This window comes from Dryobates pubescens, chromosome 20, assembly GCF_014839835.1.
Source record: "Dryobates pubescens isolate bDryPub1 chromosome 20, bDryPub1.pri, whole genome shotgun sequence".
In the NCBI taxonomy this organism is placed as follows: domain Eukaryota; kingdom Metazoa; phylum Chordata; class Aves; order Piciformes; family Picidae; genus Dryobates; species Dryobates pubescens.
The window spans coordinates 1,409,437-1,424,639 of record NC_071631.1 but is presented as its reverse complement, the minus strand read 5'-3'; the positions used below and the strand labels follow the sequence as shown (position 1 = coordinate 1,424,639).

Below are 15,203 nucleotides of genomic sequence, written 5' to 3'. Positions count from 1 at the left end.
TCTACTGACTTGTACATAGTCCTAGGTTCTTCCTACTGTACCTGACAACAGAACTGTTAGCTGCCTGTTTGCTTTGCCAGCTGTGACTACAAATTGAGTCTGGAAATACTTGGGATTGTCAGGCCAGTCCCAGGCACAAATCCAGGCTGGGTGCAGAGGGGGCTGAGAGCAGCTCTGAAGAGAGAGCCTTGGGGGTGTTGGTTGCTGAGAAGCTCCCCAGCAGTGCCCTCCATGCAGCCCAGCAGGCAGCAGTGTGCTGGGCTGCAGCCAGAGGAGTGTGGGCAGCAGGGCAGGAGAGGGGATTCTGCCCCTTGGCTCTGCTCTGCTGAGACCTCACCTCCAGTCCTGCCTCCAGCTCTGCTGTCCCCAGCAGAAGGAGGACACAGAGCTGCTGGAGCAAGTCCAAAGGAACCAAGGGTTGGAGCAGCTCTGCTGTGAGGCCAGGCTGGGGGAGCTGGGGGTGTTCAGCCTGGAGAAGAGAAGACTCCAGGGGGGACCTCAGAGCATTTTTGCTCAGCTTAGGGAAAGCTCTACCCTTTCCCCTCACCCTTACAAAGCACAGGGGCCTGGAGGCTGTACCTGTGGGTGAAGTTTCTTCACCAGCCTGGCACACCTGACCATGCAGACCTTATCAGTGACCCCCCCTGCACTGCAGCTTATGGAACCAAGAAACAAAACAGCTTTTCTTTTATCCTCAGTACCTTGAGATAAGGACTGTGAATGGGCCACCACTGCCAGAGCATTTATCTTGCTGGGGCTGCAGTGACACTGATTTACTACCTTCAGCTCTGTCTCCCTGGTGATCAGTGGGTTGTGAATTCCTGTGCAGCTTTTGCTCATTAACAATGCAAACCAAAGCCTGGGACAGGGAAGGCTGAATGGGAAGGGTACAACAATGCTGACTTTCCTTATCTCTTCTCTTTTAATCCAGGAGGCAGGAGCTGGTTTGACCTTAGAGCTGCCTTCCACTACAACAGGAAGGCTGCAGAGGGACTTCTCATGAAAGTGGCTAGAGACAGGCCAAGGGGGGAGGGTTGGGAGCTGAGGCAGAGCAGGGTCAGACTGGAGCTGAGGAAGAAGTTCTGCAGTAGGAGGGTGCTGAGACTCTGGCAGAGGCTGCCCAGGGAGCCTGTGGCTGCCTCCTTCCTGGGGCTGTTCAAGGCCAGGATGGATGAGGCCTCAAGCAGCCAAGTGTGGGCATGGTAGGTAGGTTGGAGCAGATGATCTCTGAGGTCCCTTCCACCCTGAGCCATTCTGGGATTCTTTCTGACAGGTGAACTGACAGCTGTTGCCTCTCCACACTGTGGCTTCCCAACGCACCAGAGCACTTAATACTCTCTCAGTGTCTGTCTCACCCATAACTCAGTGCTCCTCTGTTGGCTGAATGTACACAATGAGCTGCCTACAATGTTCTCTTGTTGACATCCAAATGTGTAAATAAATCAGGCTTTCCAGTACTGGACTCTAAGGATAACTGCTTAATTTTTCACAAGCCATGCTGCATGTCTATTTAATTTGATTTGTCTTTTAGGGGAGACCTTTGGAAATGAAACTCAATAAAAGATTGTGCTGAACCCTATAGGATTCTGGCCTGCTTCATACTCTTGGCGCAGCTTTAATCAGCCATAAATGACTTGGGAGAAGTTAAAGCAGGATTTAGTTTACTACTCTAAGGACCAGCTACAGTGAGAGACCTTTTTTTAACAGGCTGCTTGTAAATGAACTGCAGCTTTGCTCACGTTTGGGGCTGCTGCTGCGTTACTAATGCTCAGCATTTAACATCAGTCTCCAAGTCAGCTTTACCAGTCACACAGTTTGCTTTCAAATCTGAGTTTTACAGGGCTTTAAAAATACATCTTGGCATTCATGATTTTGGAAAAGAGCTTGAAAATGTGATCCAAGAATAGCCTGAAGGAGCAGGGGAACACGTAAGAGGAGCCAGATCACAAGAGCGTGATCTTGGTGGTGGCCTGACTCAGGCTTCTGTGTGCCTGCCAGCTCAGTGCTGCAGCTGAGACTCCAGCAAGCTTCTCTGAGACAGGGAAGACCTCTCATCCTCGTCAGGAATGCTGTCCTGGGGGAGATGCCATCCTTCAGACAGAGGAGATCATGCCTGTGCTTGGCAGAGCAGACAGCTTGAGGGCACTTCCTAACAACACCATCAAGAGATACAGGCACTTAAAAATTCAGAGTGCTGGCAACGTGGCTTAATCAAATGCTTGCCAACCTAATTAACACTCACCACATGGGTTCTAGTCCAGTGGGATAAGCAGAAGATCACCCTCAGGATATTCTTAATTAAATGCACCTCTTGGGGTCCCAAACCACAAATGGGGGGGGGGCGGAATCAAGAGCAGCCTTTGGCTTTAAAGCTGCACTTCAGAATTAAAACCCTGGCTGGAGTTTGCTGGAGTGCTTGCAGAAGCAGCAGACTGAAGCCCCAGAGTTTATACTCATTGTGGCAATTCTTTACCATCATTGAAGGGGTTAGTGTGTCACCCCCCAGGCAGCTCTGGTACGAGGCAGCAATCAGGCAGGTGGCAGGAGCACTGCAAAATGCATTGCCACAAGAGAGCTACAAAAGCCAGTATCTGACCCTCCCTGACACGGACACGAGTGGTGCTTCTGCTACTGAAGCAGAGTATACAGCTGGCTGGGGAGGAAGAGCAGCACACTGAGTAATAAAGCAGCACATTGAGTAATAAAGCAGCATATTGATTAATAAAGCAGCATATTGATTAATAAAAACAGCATATTGATTAATAAAAGCAGCATATTAATAAAGCAGCATATTGATTAATAAAGCAGCATATTGATTAATAAAAGCAGCATATTAATAAAGCAGCATATTGATTAATAAAGCAGCACATTGATTAATAAAAGCAGCATATTGATTAATAAAAGCAGCACATTGATTAATAAAATCAGCACATTGATTAATAAAGCATGTGATTGCAGCAAGGAAAGGCCAAAATAATTGAGGCAGGCAAAAAGATGTTGAGCTGCTGGAAGGTGTCCAGAGAAGGGCAAGAAAGCTGGGGAGGGGTCTGGAGCACAGCCCTGGGAGGAGAGGCTGAGGGAGAAGAGGAGGCTCAGGGGAGACCTCCTTGCTCTCTCCGACTCCCTGAAGGGAGGCTGTAGCCAGCTGGGGGTTGGTCTCTTCTCCCAGGCACCCAGCAGCAGAACAAGAGGACACAGTCTGAAGCTGTGCCAGGGGAGGTTCAGGCCGGATGCCAGGCGGGAAGCCGCGGCCGCCATTTTTCCTCCGCCGGGGGCGGGGTGGAAGGGGGGGGGGGGGTTGGGGGGTGGGGTCTGGGCCCTTCGCCCCCCTCCCCTCACGGCAAGCGCAGGGACGGCCTGAGCGCATGCGCAGCCTCAGCCCCGCCCCCTCCATCCGGGTCACCGAGCCGCCTCCCCGCAGCTCCCCTCGGGCGATGCGCGCGTACGCACGCGCGTGCCCGCGCACTCCCCGCACGGAGCGAGCGGGTGGGGAAGGCGCGCTCCCGTTTGCCGCCCCCCTGCCCCTCCGCACCCCTTGCCCGCTCGCCGCCGCTCTGAGGGGCTCCCCCGCTGCGGGAGACCGAGGCTGAGAGACCACCGCTCTCCGCCCCCCCCGCTTCAACCCAGCAGCCTCGCGCTGCCGGCGGCCATCTGTTGCTGCTCCTCGGCTCCGTCCTTCACCGGCAGTCCCGCGGTGGAGGTGAGGCCCGGCCCGGCGGCTCTGAGGGGGTCGGTGAGGGCGCGGTTGAGGCCTGGGTGAGTCCCGAGGTGGCGTCGGCGAAGTTGTTTTCTCCTCAACCAGTTGCTCCTCAGGGTTGGGTGTCTGGAGCTGAAGTGCGGGGAGGAGCGGCTGGGGGAGCTGGGGGTGCTCAAGCCTGGAGGGAAGGAGGTTGAGGGGAAGACCTTTCTGGCTCTCTGCAGTGCCCTGAAACCTGGCTGGAGCCAGGTTGGTCTCTTCTCCAAGGGATCCAGGGGTAGGACAAGAAGAAATGGCCTCGAATTGTGCCGGGGAGGGTTAGAATCGCAGAACTGTCAGGGTGGGAAGGGACCTCAAGGCTCAGCCAGCTCCAACCCCCTGCCATGGGCAGGGCCCCCTCACACCACAGCAGGCTGCTCACAGCCACCTCCAGCCTGGCTGCAAACACCCCCAGGGATGAGGCTTCTGGGTGAGATACTGGGGACAATTTCTTCCACATAAGCCCTGTCAAGCCCCGGCCCAGGCTGCCCAGGGCAGTGCTGGAGCCTCCATCCCTGCAGGGGGTTCAGAGCCTTGGAGGTGTGGTACTGAGGGACCTGGTGTAGTGGTGACCTGGTGGTGCTGGCTTGGGCTTGATGGTCTCAAGGGTGTTTTCCAGCCGAAATGGTTTTGCGGTTCTCTGTCGGGGGGCTGTGGCAGGTTTCTTCTAGTATTTAACGATCCCAGAGGGTCTTTTGCCTCCCCCTCTGTGTTGATCACGTCCTGTGTTGACTCTGCACTTGGCCGGTACCTGGCCCAGGGCAGCTCCCCTGGGCACGCCAGTCCCCTGCAGCGCTCCGGGGTCGAGACTCGAGGATCTTAAAGGCCTTTTCCAACTGAAAACTCCTCTGTGCTCCCACGAAACTCCTCGCAGCAGGCTTGGCTGTGGGTGCAGGAACTGCCGCTCCATCTTCAGCCCTCGTGATCAGGCTTTTTGGGAAGCAGGCTGCTGATTGCTCCCCGAAGCCATGGGATGTGATGATGTGAGCAAGCTGCTTGCATTTCAGCAGTGCCTGAAGAGCAGGTCAAGGTGATGCACAGGTGGAGGAGACACCGGCGTGGTCTGTGCCCGTGCCCTGACGGACACAAGGGATGGATGGCAGGAGCTGCGCTTCCACAGCTTGCTTAGGTTTTGGAAGATCTCAGGCTTTGTGTGGAGTTGAAGAGGGTGCTTGGAAGTGCAGCAGGAGTGCCTGTCATCTGCCATTTCAGTGAGCAGCTGCTGATTCCCAGAAGAACAAAGGACTGAGTGCAAGGTCTAATCCCGGCGGATTTAGTGCTGGGGGGATCCTTTCAGTGCTGCTGGGTAAGAGGGGGAGAGAGCCATCAGGTAGCTTGCTGAAGAGCACTGCCAGGTGTTTGTGCAATTAATTTGCTCATAATGCTGCATTGTTTACTGCAGGAAGAACTGGCAGGTTGCAGTGTGAACAATGAGCACTTGCATTCGTTCCTTTCCATCAGACTACTTGATAAGTGTGACTAGATTAAACTTTGCAGGGGGAGGGAAGGGATTTTGCCCAGGCAAAGCAAGCTGCAGCAGCAGAGTTTGGCTGCTGCATTGGTACCTGGCACACTTGGAGCATTTCTTCTGGGGTTTTTATTTTGGTTGCTTTCTGCTAATTGCACCATAAAATAATTCTGCCTAGCCTGTTCACATAGCACTCCCCACAGAACTGCTCCCAGCAGCACCACTTAATTAGCACTCATACATCATTCTTGCCTCTCTTACCCTTCTTTTGGGGGAGCTTTGCCTTGCTCAGTAACCAGAGGTGTTTTGCTAGTGACTTGGGTGAAGTCAGGAAGCAGAAGTAGTCTGTGGGAGAACTGAAATTAACCATGTAGGTTTCTGATGGGGAAAGAATTAGAGCTGTGAGGTGTTCTGGAAACAAAACCTAACTGAAGCAGCTTTTCTAGCTCAGTGCTTCCTCCAGAAGCTCTTCAGACTTTCCTTTGATGCCCTCAAGAAACAGAACCAACCAGGCTGGAAGAGACCTCCAAGATCATCCGGTCCAACCTGTCACCCAGTTCCCCTCCAGCCTCTTTGTCAGGGAATCTGCATTCAGGCAGCTCCAAACAGCCTCCAGATCTAAGTGTGGCTGAAATGTACCTCCCCAGTGGTGATGACAGCCTGGATGAGGTAGGGCTGGCCCTTCACACCCTCTCACTCTGCAGCAGCTGACCAGAGCCCCTGCGAGAGGCAGGTGCTGGGCAGTAAGAAGTGAGGTGCAGTGCCTGTAATCAGCCCTAAATCCCTTCCTGCCTCCACTCAGAGATAACAGAATGCCACTGGCTCTCCCCTTGCCATGGCTTCTGCCCTGCCTGTGCCCTGCTCAGGAGTCTGCAGGCTGAAATTATCCTCCCATGAGGGAGCACTTCCAGCACCAGGTTGGTCCTGCAAATCAGGCAGAATTGTTATCTTCTTATCCTTAACTTTGCCTAAGGTTCCTTCTGTTAAATCCCCTTCCCTGCAGACTGCTTGCAGGAATTCAGGGCATCACTTCATTGCCCTCTGCAGCTGAGCAGGGAAGGAGTTTCTTCCCTTGCCTTCTGCAGGAGCAAGATGACTTCTGGTAACTCAGTCTCTGTGACTAGCTGAGAAAAAGGCCATCGTCTGCCCCCTGGCAGTGGGGAAGCCTGAACAGCCCCAGCTCTCCCATCTGCTTTATCCACATCATTTGAGACCTGCTGCCTTTTTGCAGAGCAGCAGATACCTCCAGGTGAAATGTGTTGTTGCTGTGTTCAAAGCCAGCAGGCTCGGCGTGGCATGCAGCGTGGGGCCGGGGAGGCTCTCTGCTGCCTGCAGAGCCCAGGCAGGTTTCTGTCTTTCCCTGCAGGCTCCTTAAACTTCTTTACAAACCTGCAGAGCGTCTCAGCTGTGCCTCTGCAGAATTTGCTGTGTTTCATAATACCCCAAAGTGCTGCTGAGCAAAGCAGCAGCAGTTTCCCCTCGTGTCAAGGGTGCTGGTGCTGGGAAAGGTTTACGGGGAGCTCGTCGGTGGAGGATCCCCAGGGCTCTCATCACAGCCCTGCAGCTGAGCAGTTGTGCCTTGCTGGTTTGCTTCCATCTGGGACACAGAAGACTGAAGATGTGGGGACTGCAGGTTGAATTTCTTCAGTGTTAAGAGGCTGTCTGGGCAGTGTCTCTCATGTCTGTTGACCAGTTCAGGGTGAAAATTACAGTGGCCTCACAGCCATCCCTTTGTTTCCTGGGTTGCTTTAATAAGTTCATAGACATTACTTTCTAGAAAGGGAGTTGTAAAGGGAGCTACATCTTGTGGCTTTTCCTTTGGCTTTTCTCCCTGTCTCTTTTTTTCTCCCCCCTTCCCATTCTCTCTCACAGTCTGTGGTGTTCTGTGATACCTGAGCTCCTGGCATTTGTTTGCCAGCATTTCAGGTTGTTATTGATCCTTCTCCTGTTCCTAAGGTGCTTTGGCAAAGACCTTTCCTTAACTGTGTTGTTCCCCTGGCTGTCATTCTTCTCCTGCTCCATCTTCTGTGTGTTGTCCCCTTCTCATGCACAGAATTGCCCTTTTCTGTGACACCAAGCAGAGAGGGAAACAGCACTGAGACCTTTTTCCCCAAGCACAAAACAACACTTGCAGACTTTTTAGAGCCTCCTCACCCTGGGACTTTGGACTTCATTTTAATTCTCTGAGTGACTTTAACACAGTCTGGCAAAAGAAGGAGAAAACTGGTTTCTGTTCCCCCCACTCCCCAGTGCTTCACATCTTTTAAGCTGGTGCTTCAGGAAGTGTTTTGTGTGGCTCTGTGTAACTCGTTTTTATTCTAGCTCCCAGCAGATCTTTGCATACTTGTATCACTGCTAAAGGATGGGTTCTATTCAAGGAGCTCACAGAAGCCTCACTGTAAAGAATATCAACCCAGACCAGACTTCAGGTGTGTTCTTTGCCTAAGCAAACCCCAGGCCTGCCTTTTTGTCTGTCTCTCTGCTCCTTTTTCCCCCTTGAGCTGCTGTCCCTCCTGCTGACACCAAACCCAGGGACGCCGCAGGTCACTGCGAGGTTTGCTGTTAGCAAGCTGCTCATTGCAGCTCCTTAAGTGACATCATGGATGGTAACAACCTTAAAGGAGGAGTAGTGGGTTCAGCTGATCATCTGTGGGGGCAGTTCTGTCTGAGTTGTGGTGCTAGCAGTGACGAGAGGAGCAGTGCTGCAGGCACACTGTAAGGCCCAGGAATCGTGGCCCTCCATTCATCTGATTTTCTTTGGCCTCCTGCTTGTCTGCTGCTTTGGCTTTTGTTTCTAGAGGATGAGACTCTGACAGCCTGAACTTCTGAAAGCTCTTCATGGCATGGCCAAGATTGATGTTTGTCTGTGTGTTACCTTACATCCTTTGACTTGACTTGCCAGTGTTCCCTGGCTCTCCTTTTTCTGTGCCAGTTTGCTCTCTCACATTGTTTGCAAGTCTTCTGTTCTCTGGTGGGTCAGAAACCAGGGGTTTGGAGCAGTCACCTCTGGGCTAGGTGTTTGTCACTGTGGTCCATGCCCCTCTCTGAGGGGGGTGCTCTGGGGGAGGCAGGCCCACAGCCAAGATGAGGCTGGCATAGTGCTCTTGGTTCTGTCTGCACCTACCCTGGCTTGGCTGTAGGTGTCTGTGTCCTGCTGCATGTTGGATCTGTTAGGCCAGAGCTCCCTTGGAGCCTGTGCTGCCAAGCCAGATGGTGGCTTTTGTTTTCACTGTGTTGATGTATTCTCCTTTCCTGTTCTCTTTCTGCATGAATCAGCAGGTACAAAAGAAAGTGAGGGCTGCTGCACCAGCCAGCTGTTTCCTTGCATTGCCATCCTTCTCCCTGTGATGCTGAGGAGTATTCCCTGGCAGCTTGCTGGGCTGGGACAGTTTCACCAGGGCTGTGCAAGAGGTTGTGATGCTCTGAGTCCAGGTGTGACAGTCACCTGGTGCAGTGGTGTGCATGTGCACATGCTGCTTCAGACAGCTTGTAGGTGTCCACACTGAGGGCTCATTGATCCAACTCATGTAAGGCAGCCTCACACCCTGTGTCTGTCTCTGAGCAGTTGGTCAGTCCTTAAGAAGGGAACTCAGTGATGGTTTTCTCATTTGCACATGCTGGAAGTGTTGGAATCATAGAATGGCTCCAGTTGGAAGGGTCCCTTAAAGATCTAGTTCCAACCCCCCCCCTGCCATGAACAGGAACTCCTCCCACTGGGCCAGCTTGCTTTTGAGTTATTTAATGAGAAATTGCTGTTAAGTGAAAAATCTCTCCTGGAGCAGAGCTGCTGAAAGGGTTCTGCAGCTCCTGAGTGTGGCAGAGGAGAGGGAGGGGAAATTTTACTTACTGGCCTGAGTGCCTTTATCTCCCTTGACTGAACAGCAGAGTCTCTCTTCCTGCCAGCCATGGGACACAGTGCTGCTCTTTTGTGGCTGAGAGCCTTCAAGAACAGCCAAAGCAAGATGTGATATCTTCCCCTTCCCTCTTGCTTTTGTCTTCTGGCATGGCAGACCCCTGCTGGAAGCTGGAAGCCAAGGGAAAGCTGCTTTGGGTGAAGGATGCTCAGAGACACCATGAAGTCCTGGAGTGACAGCCAGTCAGACCTCTACAGCAGTGACCAAGAAGAGGAGGAACAGATGATCTTTGGAGAAAATGAGGATGACTTGGAGGAGATGATGGATTTAAGTGACTTGCCTACCTCACTCTTTGCTTGCAGTGTCCATGAAGCTGTGTTTGAGGTACAGGAAGAAAAGGTAGGTAGAGAGAAGCACCCTTGGGGTGTAGGTTTGTAAGCAGAGAGACAGCCCTTGAACATATTGCCTGCATTTTCAGTGTATTGCTGTATATTGTACCTGGGGAGGGAAAACCAACCCCAAGCATTTGTCTGGCAAGCTCAGAGTGAGTCTGGGTCCCACAGAGCAGAGAGCTCTTCACTTTGCTGGCATTTGACGTTGCACAGCACTTGTAGGAGGAGCTCTCCTGCTTTATTGATTTCTCTTTTCACCCAAGGTCAGGTTTAAACCAAACCCAAATGTTTGGTTGAAAGAGTTTGCTTTTCAAAAGAGCATTGCAGGGTGTGCTCTAACTGGGGTGAAGAGAACACCTTGGAAGTGGCTTAAGACCTTAGAACAAACCACATCTGCTGAAGAGTCTGGCCCCTTCAAGCCCTGAAAGGCCACCAGAAGGCCTCCCTGGAGCCTTCTCTTCCCCAGGCTGTCACAACCCAAACTCTCAGGCTGGCCTCACAGCAGAGGGCCCTTTTTTGTGCCTGCCTTTAGATCCCCTCCAGGCTCCATTTCCTAGGAATGCTGCTGCTGTTTGTTGAAGGAGGAGATCCATCTCCAGTAACCCACAACTGATTTCATTTGGGTGGCTGCTTTGCCTTTTGTTCACCCTGAGAACACTGACACTTGGCTTAAGCACTCAGTACTTCTAGTGTAGCTGATAACAAAACCTGAGTGACTCAGGTGGTGGTTTGGGAGGTGTTTGGGCAGGAGTCCTGTCTGAGCACCGCTCTTTGTTGAGATCTGCACCTCCGAGCCGCTGTCAGCAGGTGGCACTTGGTGCACGAAGAAGTGTGAGGGGCTGGTTCACAGCGGTGCCGGTGGAGCTGGGTTGGAAACAGCGAGACAAAGCAGCTCTGAGCAGAGGTGTGCAGGTCAGGGTACCTGGGGAGGAGGGAATGTGTGGGGTTAAGGAAGTGGGTGGGATCTGGGAGAGGAAAGTGAACAGCAGATGTGTTCAGTGAGTGAAAAATGTTCATCTTGTGTTTGGAGACATCTTTGTACTTGGTCTCTAGGAGAGGTTTGAAGCACTGTTCACGGTCTATGACAACCAAGTGACATTCCAGCTGTTCAAAAGCTTTAGAAGAGTGAGGATAAACTTCAGCAGTCCAGAGGCTGCAGCCAGAGCACGGATAGAGCTGCATGAAACTGACTTCAATGGCAAGAAGCTGAAGCTGTACTTTGCACAGGTATGGTGGAGCACTGAGGTGCTGCACATGTGTCCCTGTTTCTCCTCTGTCCTGTGTTGCCTCCTGAGTTTGTGATAAACACCTCAAGTTAACCTTCAGCCTCATTCTCCTCTGACTTCCCCTCACTGAGCAATTAATGCTTCAGGGGCCAGTTTGGCTTTTCAGCTTGAGCTTAGGGTTGTGATTGTTCTGGAGCAGTCCCTGAGGAGTGACACAGGACCACCCTCCCCCATAAGCAGAAATGTGCTGAGAGGAAACAAGTGGCTCCAAAGATCTCTTTGTAAGAGGTTCTTTCCAGGCAGGTTACTCTTGCAGGCTTAGCAGCTTGTCTGTGTCTGGTGCAGCTCCATGACAACACTTCCACTGGCCAGGTTCCTAACTGCAGCATCTCCCTGAGGCTTCCACAGCAAGAGAGCTGAGAGGAGCTGTGCTGCTGTTACTGCTAAAGCTAGGCTGGTGCAGAGCCTGGCTGTGTGTTACTGGGGAAGGCTGAATAAACCCAGGACTAATGTTTGTCCTTCTCTGTCTCCTGGCTTTGTCTGCAGATGCAGGTGTCTGGTGAAATAGCTGACAAGTCCTACCTCCTTCCTCCACAACCTGTGAAACAGTTCCTGATCTCTCCACCTGCATCTCCACCAGTTGGATGGAAACAGAGTGAAGATGCAACCCCCCTGATAAACTATGACTTGCTGTGTGCTGTCTCCAAGCTGGGACCAGGTAGGGCTCTCTCCCTGCTTGCCTTCTGTTGCTTAACTTCCAACCAACAACCAGCCAAGGGAATTTGTCTCCTTGTGAGTAGAATCTGAGTCTTATGTGATGTTTCTTACTTGAGCCATCACTTGTATTTTTCACTTAATTGGTTCATTGATTGAAAGTGCAGCCTGGAACCAGGCTGTGTGGTACTGGTTCCATCACATCCACTTGCTGAATTCTGTCACAGTCTCAGGACCAAGTAGGAAACAAGCAAAGGAATGAGAAGTTCAATCCCTTGCAGAGGGACAGCTCCAGTTACTAAGGATGCCAGTGTGTGCTTCCTGTGCTTAATTGTCCCTCTTCTTTAGGAGCCTTCCTAGGCAATGTGCTGGGTGCTGGCTGTGAAAAGCAGGGCAGCAGGAGGCTTCATGTCTTTAAATCCTGCTGTAGCTTTTCATTTAGAGACCTCATCTAAATGCAGGGCACAAATGATGGCACTGTGTGTGCATGCTGCTTGTGTTCTGCTGCCTGCAGCCACTTCTTTTCCCTCCATCCTTCTCTCCATCCCTTTAAAAGACTGATCATGTTCAGACTGCAGTGTGACAGAGAGAGAGCCTGGTTTAGGGCCTCACAGCAGGTCTGGTGAAGTGTGGCAGCTGAGCAAAGGGAAGATGAGATGGCAACGAAGGAGTATTTGGTTGTGTCACTGCAGGCAGTGTGGAGGCTCTGAGACAGAGTGGCTTCATGCTTCTCCTTGGGGGTGGTGTTAGCATGACTTCTTGTTTTGCTGCTTTTCAGGGGAGAAATATGAGCTCCATGCAGGAACAGAATCAACCCCCAGTGTAGTTGTTCATGTCTGTGAGAGTGAGACAGAAGAGGAGGACGAAATAAAGAACCCCAAACAGAAGATCCTGCAGACGAGGCGCCCAGAGCCACCCACCACAATCCTGAGTGAATCCAAAGCCTTTGATTGTAGGCTGGAGGTCGGGGGTAGGATGCACTGTTAACCTGGCTGATGCTGCAGGTAGTATCAAAGCCTCCAGACACCTCCTGAGTCCCTGTGTTGATGTCTGTCCTGCTGCTATATCTTCTGTATAGCGACAACAGGTTTTACTTGTAGCTGTCTCTCGTGTTCAAGGGTTTGGATGCCAATGCTCTGAAAAGCACTTTAATTTTAGGGCCTAGTCCCCCCTAAGTGTAGCAAATCCACCTGACTTGAAATAGTGAGAAGTAGGAAGTCTGGTTGTGGTTGTTTTGGTTTCTTCTGTGGGTTTGGGGTTTGTTTTGCAGAGGTGTTGCCCTTTCCTTTATGTTGTGCAGTGTGATGTACCCAGTGCTGAAATGTTCCCTCTCACCTTTGGATCCAAGGACGTTCACTGTGCAGCAGCTCGAAGCTGAGCTCTGCTGCTGCAACAGCTCCCAGTTACCAGAGCATTAAATGCAAGTGGAACCTACTCCTTAGGCTGAAAGTTCCTTCCCAGCCTGCAGCTCTCTGAGGTGAAGATTCATCTTGGCTGCTCTCAGAAATGCCAGGGATGTGGGTTGGGTTTGGCATGAGGCACAAATACAGGCATGGAACTGGAGTCAAGGCCTTCTGCTGGCTACCCACTGGAGAACATGGGAGGAAGACCCACAGGCTGCTGAGGAGACAGGCTCCAGGCTGTCCCCAGCACTGCTGCTGCTCCTGCCTGGGGGGAACACTGCTGGACACCACGGTGTGCACTGACAGCTGAGGAAGAGATTCAGCTGTTGGCTGTGTGGTGTCTGCTCCTCCCTGAAAACACAGCAAGGTTTGTTCCTGCACTCCTGGAGATGGCCTCTGTTTATACACAAATTCAGTGACTGTCATGCTCTGAGGTCTGGCAGGAGGTGAACACCACCTCGGTGAACTTCCACTTGGGCTCCAGCCTCTTTGCTGGTTTTGTTTAAGACAATCAGTTGCCTGCAGCCAGTTTTTAATGCAGTCTCAGCCCTTGTTTGCTGTCTTCTGGGGGGCATCCTGCCTGATGGGGCAGCTGCCACCTCTTGAGACCAGGATGCATCTTTCTAAAACACAGAGCTCTTCTTTTAGTGAATTTTGGAGTGTTTTAGCAGGAGGCAAGCAGGCCTCAGTAGGAAGACACATGCTCCTGTGCTTTTATGCTGTTTTATAACCAACCTTTCTCAGTCTAGACTGATCCTGCTCTTTTTTTTCCTTTCCTATTTGAAAAGGAATGAAACTTCCTTGGGAGCAAAGCAGGCTGCTGATGTTCTTGGATGGAATTTCCATCACTCAGAAGTTGGCCTCGGTGGGGTTTCCCCCAAATTCATTTGGGTGTGCTTCAGTTCATGATGTGCTGACTGAGTGTTCCAGAGTGTTCCCACTTGATGTGATGGCAGAGAAAGGAAAAAAAGCCAAGCAGCAGTGGTCATGGATTTGCCATGGGCATGGCAGCTTCCAGCTCAGTGCTGTGCCAGCTCGTGGCCCCTTCCTGCCACCAGCATCCAGCTGCTCAATGGGATCCTGCAGGCAGGTCCTCGTTCCAGAGGCAGGAACAGGCTGTGTTAACAAGGTAGGGAAGTGGAGGTTTGTTCCTCTGGCCTTCCCAGGGCTGGTATTTCTCTCTCTCTCTCTCTCTCTCTTCATGTTAATACTTCACTATTTAAAGAGGTATTAAAACCACTCCCAAGTCTGAGCTCTCTGTCTCACTGTTCCACCCAGCCCAACACCAAACCCCCTGTGTCGTCTCCCAGCCTCGTGTGTCTCTGACGTTCCAGAAGGTCCAGCTGGGATGTTTGCCTCTGTGGTTGTTTGTTTTGTTGGTTGTTTCATTTCTCCCCCTTTGTAGAAGTTGCTGTGAGTAGGAGTCGGTGGAAGAACCTTCAGAAACAGTTTTCTAAGGCAAGCCAAGCAAGTGATGTTGTCAGTGTACCTTGTGTGAAGTGTTTGACAACTCTCATCCCAACATCTTCCCTTGTGTAAAGACACAATAAAAACGATGCAGTGCCACTCCCCTCTGGTTTCTTACCCCTCTTCCATGCTGGCCTGAGCTGGAGCTTTCTGAGGCTGTTTCCTGCTTGTGCAAGTGAGGGAGCAGGCCAGAGAGTTTCTGCTTCCCCTTGAGCCAAATGACTGCACAAACACTGCTGAAGAGTTTGGGGGCTTCAGCAGAAAACTCTGGGGAAGTTCTGGGCTGGAGAAGGGGTTTGGAGGTGGGGTTGGGTTCCTGTCACTGCAGAAGGTCCATGGGGATGGAAGCTGAAGTGGGAGTCTGACACCTGCTTGGACTGGTGGTGTGGCAGAGGATGCCCTGCAGAGTGGGTTGTAAGGGAGGTAAATCATTGCAGGTGGGCAGAAATCACAGAGCCACAGAACTGGGTGGAAAAGAGCACTGAGGCTAACCAGCAAGCCACCCCCACCGTGGCCATCAAAGCATGGCCCCCAGTGCCATGGCCACACAGTTCCTGAGCACCTCCAGACTGCACCACCTCCCTGGGCAGCCTGTCCCAGGGCCTGGCCACTCTTGCAGGGAAGAAATTGCTCCTAGTTGTTCCAACCTAACCCTCCCCTGGCACATTTTCAGGCCATTTCCTCTCATTCTGTGGCCTGATACTCAGGAAAAGAGACCAACCCCCACCTCACTCCAGCCTCCTGTCAGGCAGCTGCAGGCAGCACTCAGGGCTCCCCTCAGCCTCTTCTCCACAGACTCACTTCCAGAGGCAGGAAGGGGGCAGAGTTGCTGTGAAATAGTGTAAACCAAACTGCCTTTGCCTGCGGGTTGCTCTCTCCCAGCCCGGGCAGGTTGTGGCAGAGGGGTGAGGGTAGCCGGCAGAGGGGTGAGGGTAGCCGGCAG

General features: G+C 52.1%; 1 protein-coding gene across 2 annotated transcripts; it reads left to right on the top strand.

Annotated features, from left to right (window-relative positions):
- Positions 1-3,623: 3,623 nt before the first annotated feature.
- Positions 3,624-14,353, top strand: RCAN3 (RCAN family member 3). 2 transcript variants are annotated; one of them, XM_054170994.1, is made up of 5 exons: positions 3,624-3,700; positions 9,215-9,457; positions 10,504-10,677; positions 11,223-11,394; positions 12,169-14,353. In XM_054170994.1, exons 2-5 carry the CDS (start codon positions 9,263-9,265, stop codon positions 12,375-12,377), a joined length of 750 nt encoding a protein of 249 aa, XP_054026969.1. In that variant the 5' UTR covers positions 3,624-3,700; positions 9,215-9,262; the 3' UTR covers positions 12,378-14,353. The 2 variants fall into 2 exon arrangements, with proteins under 2 accessions (XP_054026969.1, XP_054026970.1); XM_054170995.1 differs by lacking the exon at positions 3,624-3,700 and adding an exon at positions 3,742-3,756.
- Positions 14,354-15,203: the final 850 nt, after the last annotated feature.